At 42.8% G+C, this 6927-nt stretch overlaps 1 protein-coding gene across 7 annotated transcripts in view; it reads left to right on the forward strand.

Moving 5' to 3' along the window:
• Nucleotides 1-6927, forward strand: part of dmxl1 (Dmx like 1) — a 372767-nt gene that overhangs the window by 72553 nt on the left and 293287 nt on the right. For 6 of the 7 annotated variants that reach the window (XM_073909971.1, XM_073909972.1, XM_073909970.1 and 3 more), the window contains 3 exons: nucleotides 71-299; nucleotides 583-892; nucleotides 2899-3155. The exons of the other annotated variant lie outside the window; for it this stretch is intronic. In XM_073909971.1, the coding sequence (XP_073766072.1) occupies nucleotides 71-299; nucleotides 583-892; nucleotides 2899-3155 (796 nt within the window). The remainder of the gene's footprint in view (nucleotides 1-70; nucleotides 300-582; nucleotides 893-2898; nucleotides 3156-6927) is intronic. 7 annotated transcript variants of the gene reach the window in all.

Raw genomic sequence — 6927 nt, forward strand, 5'->3', positions numbered from 1 at the left:
TGTGTGTGTGTCTGTGTGTGTGATGATGATGGTGATGTGTGTGTGTGTGTGTGTGTGTGTGTGTGTGCAGGTGTGTATAGAGAAGCTGCAGGATCTCCAGCTGGCTCTGGTCATCTGTCGACTGTACGAGTGTGACTTCGAGATGTCCTGCACCTATAAGCGGATCCTGCAGAGGCATGTGTTGGGTCAGGAGCAGCTCTCTGCCAATCAGGACCCGTTCCTGCGCAGCATGGCCTTCTGGGTACTGGAGGACTACAGCGGAGCTCTGGACACTCTGCTGGAGGAGCCGCAAGCCGACGGTCAGACTCCATCACCAGCTCAGTTACACACACATGACCAGAGTCGTTCACCCTCCTCAGACGTTTACAGCAGATCAAAGATTTCGCCAGTGCTGTTAGACAGAGACGAGATATTTCAACACATTTATAAACAGAAGAGTTTAATAGCGGATTTATTTGCTATGATGACCACCGCATTCAATCACACGCTCCTCTAGAAGATGCTAAAACAGCGTGTGTGCAGTGCAGCATCATGGTTTACCAGCGCCTGTGCTGAAATGGGTTGTTTATGTCTCTCTTGCAGGGAGCAGCGTGTCTTCTTCCTGTAACCCTGAGGTGTTCAACTTCTACCTGTACTTGCGCACACACCCTCTGCTGCTGCGCCGGCACCTGGGCTCCGCGGGGGCAGCCGGTGTGGGTCTGCAGGGCGAGAGTCGGCCGCTGGACTCCATCAGTCTGACCGAGCGCAGGCTCTTCTTCACGGCTGCGTACGCTCACCTGCAGGCCGGATGCCCCATGCTGGCTCTGGAAGTGCTCTCCAAGATGCCTGCAGTGGTGAAGAGCTCCGGAGTGCACAGCGCCTCTGCAGGCCTGGAGAAGAACAGCAGCCAGAGGTTAAAATTCTTATTTTTTAGTTTAATAATAATACTGATAAGTTTATTTTATATTGTGCCTCTTCAGTGCTCATGGAAGCCTCCCTATCTAAACAAATGTGTTCACACTAAGGTAATCTTATATGTGTGTGTAGTTTGTGTGAGTGAGCCTGTATATTTTAAGTAAATAGCAGTTTTTTCTGGCACAAAACTATTTATTAGGTACACCTTACTAGTACCGGGTTGGACCACTTTTGCTTTCAGAACTGCCTTAATCCTTGGTGTCAGAGATTCAGCAAGCTGCTGGAAATATTCCTCAGAGATTTTGCTCCATGTTGTCATGATAGCATCACACAGTTGCTGCAGATTTGCCGTCTACACATCCATGATGCCAATCCCCCGTTCCACCACATCCCAAAGCTGCTCTATTGGATTAAGCTCTGGTGACTGTGGAGGCCATTTGAGTACAGTGAACTCATCGTCATGTTCAAGACACCAGTCTGAGATGATTGAGCTTTATGACATGCTGCGTTATCCTGCTGGAAGTAGCCATCAGAAGATGGAGACACTGTGCTCATAAAGGGATGGACATGGTCAGCAGCAATACTCAGGTAGGCTGTGGCGTTGATGCTCAATTGGTACTAATGGACCCAAAGAAAATCTCCCCCACACCATTACACCACCACCACCAGCCTGAACCGCTGATACAAGGCAGGATGATCCATGCTTTCATGTTGAGCCGAGCATCTGAATGTGTGAGCAGAAATGGAGACTCATCAGAGCAGCAACGTTTCTCCAATCTTCTATTGTCCAGTTTTGGTGAGTCTGTGTGAATTGTAGCCTCAGTTTCCTGTTCTTAGCTGACAGGAGCGGCACCCGGTGTGCTCTTCTGCTGCTGTAGCTCATCCGCCTCAAGGTTGGACGTGTTGTGTGTTCAGAGATGCTCTTCTGCAGAGCTCGGTTGTAGCGAGTGCTTATTTGAGTTACTGTTGCCTTTCTATCAGCTGGAACCAGTCTGGCCATTCTCCTCTGACCTCTGACCTCATCAACAAGGCATTTGCGCCCACAGAACTGCCGGTGTACCTAATAATGGTGTACCCAATAAAGTGGCCAGTGAGTGTATTGTTGTGCATGTCCCTGCCAAATAAATACATTCAAACTCAAAATCCTAATTCACAACAGAAGTAGGAGGCAGGGTTCAGACATATGGATTCAAGGTCTGGAAAGTGCTTTAAAACAAACACAGGTCCTTGAAAGCGCTTGAATTAAAGTGAAATTAAAGTTGTAGCTGCTGTCAAAAACAGAACAAAAAAATTGCAATTTAAAAATGTTGATTTTAAATCTTGAACAAGAACTCTGACAAATAATCCACATTTGATCAGTATTTCAGTAACTGCGTTTGTATATTGCTAATATTGAATTCAACACATTGGATTAGTTCTTGATCATGACTACATTAGTTTAAGTTCAAAATTCTAAACACGATTATTACTTGGACATTTATAATGTGAATATTATCAGTATGTGAAATGTTAGGAGGTATTAAATCAAGACTTAATTAAGACTTTCATGGCACTACATGTGCTTGATTTTAAAATGAGTGCTGTTTTAAAAGTCCTTGAGTCTGCTGTCCACGAAAGAGTGAAAACCCTGAGAGGAACAAGACGACAACAACAAAGTCAAACTAAATATAACAAAGACAAGAGAACAGAGAGCAAACTGAAACCGCAGCTACAGAACATTCAGAAATAAGGGAGTTTAGTTTTGGGTTGTTTTATTATTGGCTTCATTAGTCTGTGAACACATTTCTGTTTAGTTTTTTATGTATTTGGTTTCAGGCGTCACTTAATTTTGATTTATTATTTCTGAAAAGGTATTCTTCTGAAAATGCTTCTGGATTTAAGAAGCTTTAGTTATTTAAACTAGAAACAAGACAGAATCTCTGAGTAAGGGAAGCATTGTTTACAGTGTGTAGGGTGTTTATTGAGCACTAGTTTTCCTGCTGATTTTCTCTACTGACTTCTCAGACAGCAGACGTCAGCTGTGGACTGGTCTCCGGCAGTGCAGAACGGGCTGGACTCAGTGTCGTCGCTGTCGTCTCCACGTGAGGACAGTCAGTCAGACTCGGTGCTCAGTTTTGACTGGAGTCAGCCCTCCGTCACGCTGCAGGACGAGCCGCTGGAGCTCCACTGGGAGGATGAAGAGGAAGATGATGAGGAGGAGTCGGGGCTGGCCATGAAGAGCATCCACCCGGACAGAGAGCACAGCCTCACACCAGAACAAGGTCTTTCCCCAAACTTTATTTCATTTTCACAATTACAGATGCAGCAAGACTGAAGAATGCTACTGCAATTGATCAATATATTATCAATCATATTGATCAATATATATTATATTATCAATGAATATTGATTATATATGTTAATGTATTTTAACTATTGGTTTTATTAAATGGTAATATCCATTAAAATAAGACTTTGGTCACCAAACATTTTCATGAATGCTGCTGGGCAATAATGAATCATGATTAATCACATCTAATATATATATATAATATAATAATACAGGATTATCTGCTGTTATGGCTTTACAATCAATAAATGTGATTATAGTGGAAGTCAATGGGGCAAAAACAGCTACTAACATAACTACAGGGGAGTCAATCTGAGCAGTGTGTATTGATGAGTTTTCTAAAAGTTCGATATTGATAATTATCATGATATACATATTTTTTTTCGATAAAACAATAATGACAGTTTGAGAAGTGTTTGATAATAATTACGCACTATGCGTCACGCTGCGCAGGCATTTTGCAGACTGTCTTTCCAGGTGCCGCACACAGTACAAGTGTTCAGCCATACAGTGTTAGCTGCACTTGGAGGAGTGAGAAAAAATAAGGTAAAAAAGGTCAGAGTCGCAGACGTTGTTGACAAGAAACATCACTAATCATCAGTAGTCTGGAGCTACTTACTTTTTTCAATCCGACACTAAACAGAGCAACGTGCACTGCAAACTGCGCAGACGACTCGTGTCATCAAAAGCAGCAACACCACAAACCTCCATCATTTAAAACAGCACCGCCTTAATGAAGATGCTAATAACATTACAGACATAAACTAGTGTTGGTAAACCGGCGCAACCACCCAGCAGAGCTTCATGTCATCATTTTCGACAGCCGTGCCTTAAGAGGATAAAAAACCTGGAAAAGACAGACGAAAGATATGACAGAGGACACAATCTCAGTGAACACTTGATGCTTGCTGTAAACTACAGGCTGCATTATTTGAGGGCATTCGTTACGACATTAATAGGATCTTTTGTTGTCAAGCTTGTGTTTCCTTTTTAAAGTTCTTAATACATATTGCCCCTCAGAGACAGTGAAACAACCAACCCTTATGAAGGACATCACTGAGGAGAAATGCTCAAGACAATATCTTTAAAGTTATGACATATTAAAAGTGCAGCAAATATATGACAGACGTTTACAGCAGCAGTGGATCATTGATTAAACCTCATTTTCCACAGAGCGAAGCATCATCCACCCGCAGTTGTTTAAGGCGGGCATGAACTAAAAGTATAAACACTTTATATATTTCTCTTTGAAGATATTTCTCTAAGTCATCAGTCCTCATCTTGCTGGACTTGTCAGCTGCTTTTGACACTGTAAACCATCAGATCCTGCTGTCTACGCTTGAGTCACTGGGCGTTGCAGGCAGTGGTTCAGATCTTACCTCTCTGACAGGTCATTCAGGGTGTCTTGTAGGGGAGAGGTGTCCAACCTACAGCATCTAAACACTGGGGTACCACAGGGCTCTGTTTTTGGGCCACTTCTCTTCTCCATCTACACGACATCTCTAGGACCAGTCATCCAGAGACATGGATTCTCCTACCACTGCTATGCTGATGATACCCAGCTATACCTCTCTTTTCACACTGATGATCCCTCGGTTCCAGCTCGCAATTTAGCCTGCCTGTTGGATATTTCACACTGGATGAAAGATCATCATCTTTAGCTTAAGCCTAGTTCACACTACAGGATTTGAACATCAGCAGATCGCTGTGCCGTTCACACTACATGACTTGTAGAGGGGGGTCACACACTACATGATCTGACAACATCTCATTCCCCATCAGCTCATTCAAGCTACCAAACCACAGCCAATGAAAATTTGAGGGAGGAGTCGTCAGAAAAAGCTGAACACTATTGGCTGCTTGTGTGCTGATGACATCACTGACAGCTTTTCAAGCTTTGGAGAAAGCATTTAAAAACATCGTCAAATCAGCTGATCTATGAGCGGATTAATCACTCATCTGCAGGTTCCAGTGGATAGATACACAGAGAGTTTTGAATTTTTGTAATTTTATAACTCTTTGAAATAAAACTAACATATTTATAACACCCTGCCGTTTTCTAACTATCAGTGTATTTCTTTCTGACATTGTTATTTTTTTTTTTATTACAAAACAGTAAAGAACTGAGCATTTCTGCCTTAAATTACCATATTGGTCAAAATGACTGCATGCATGTCTGATACTTTTCGCTGTGACTTTAAATATGTGTGCATTTCCTTGCCTGGCAACTTCCTGCTAACATAAACAAAACTTTCTGATGGCAAAAACATCAATTTGCTTCAGATATCTTTTAAAACAGCAGATTCTGTGCTGTGAAATAGCTCCTGTTTGACAGTGAAAATGAAAGCCAAGACCTTTAAGTGTTTTAGTATCTTAACTACATATTTATAGGCTGTATTACCAAAAAAAGATGATATTTTTAGGGTAATGGTGTCATTAAATATGATGCCAGACATTCAAAGCTTAATTTTAATATCTCAATAATAGCTCTGAATGTAAATATGTTGTGACAGTATGGCGTTTTATATGAGAACGGTCAGAATGAGCAGTATGGTAATTCTAATAGTTACAGAATTATAGGTCCACTGTTAATATATCCTCCTCTCATGTCTGTGCTAACGCAGAATGAAGCGAGTGCACCGATGCCCATTCTGACCAATCACAGATGTTTCTGCTGAGCTCCTGAACACACAGGCGTTCAGCTCATGCTGATCTGCTCTCTCATTGGCTGCAGCTCGTCACTACATCTGACCACACGTGGGGTTGAGTCGGCCGACTGCTCTGGAATATTCAGCATGCTGAATGTTGGATTTCCGTCTGCGAGGTGTCGGCGACGCGTCAGCGAGCCTCGTTGATGCGTTGTTCAGTAGTTCACACATAAAGAGCGGCGAGCGCCGAGCACCCGCAGATTTCTTCCCGATCACAGCCCGATCTGTCGGCGAGCTCGTTAACTTCCAAATCGGGCTCAAATCAGGCTTAAAATCCTTTATTGTGAACTAGGCATAAGCGAACGAAAACAGAAATGCTTGAAGTTTCTGCCAACTCGACTCTACACCATAACTTTTCAATCCAGATGGACGGGGCAACCATTACTGCATCCAAAACGGTGAAAAGCCTTGGAGTAACGATTGATGACCAACTAAACTTCTCTGACCACATCTCTAGAACTGCTTGATCTTGCAGATTCACACTCTATAACATCAGAAAGATCCGACCCTTCTTATCTGAACATGCAGCTCAACTCCTTGTTCAAGCTCTTGTTCTCTCCAGATTGGACTATTGCAACTCTCTACTAGCCGGGCTTCCAGCTAACTCTATCAAACGTCTTCAGCTGCTCCAGAACGCAGCAGCACGAGTGGTCTTTAGTGAACCTAAAAGAGCACATGTCACTCCGCTGCTCATCCATTTGCACTGGCTGCCAGTTGCTGCTCGCATCAAATTCAAAGCTCTGATGTTTGCCTACAAAGCGACTTCTGGCTTTGCTCCTTCTTATCTGCTCTCACTTCTGCAGATGTATGTGTCCTCCAGAAACTTGCGTTCTGTGAATGAACGTCACCTCGTGGTTCCATCCCAAAGAGGGAAGAAATCACTTTCCCGAAAACAATCCATCAAATTATTTTCATGGTTTCATTTTAATTTATTAACAAAGCTCAGTTTGAGGACAGTCTGTAAAGGCTATTGGCAACCTAGATTTATTACATTAC

The sequence above is a fragment of the Danio rerio genome, chromosome 8 (genome assembly GCF_049306965.1).
Source record: "Danio rerio strain Tuebingen ecotype United States chromosome 8, GRCz12tu, whole genome shotgun sequence".
Lineage (NCBI taxonomy): Eukaryota > Metazoa > Chordata > Actinopteri > Cypriniformes > Danionidae > Danio > Danio rerio.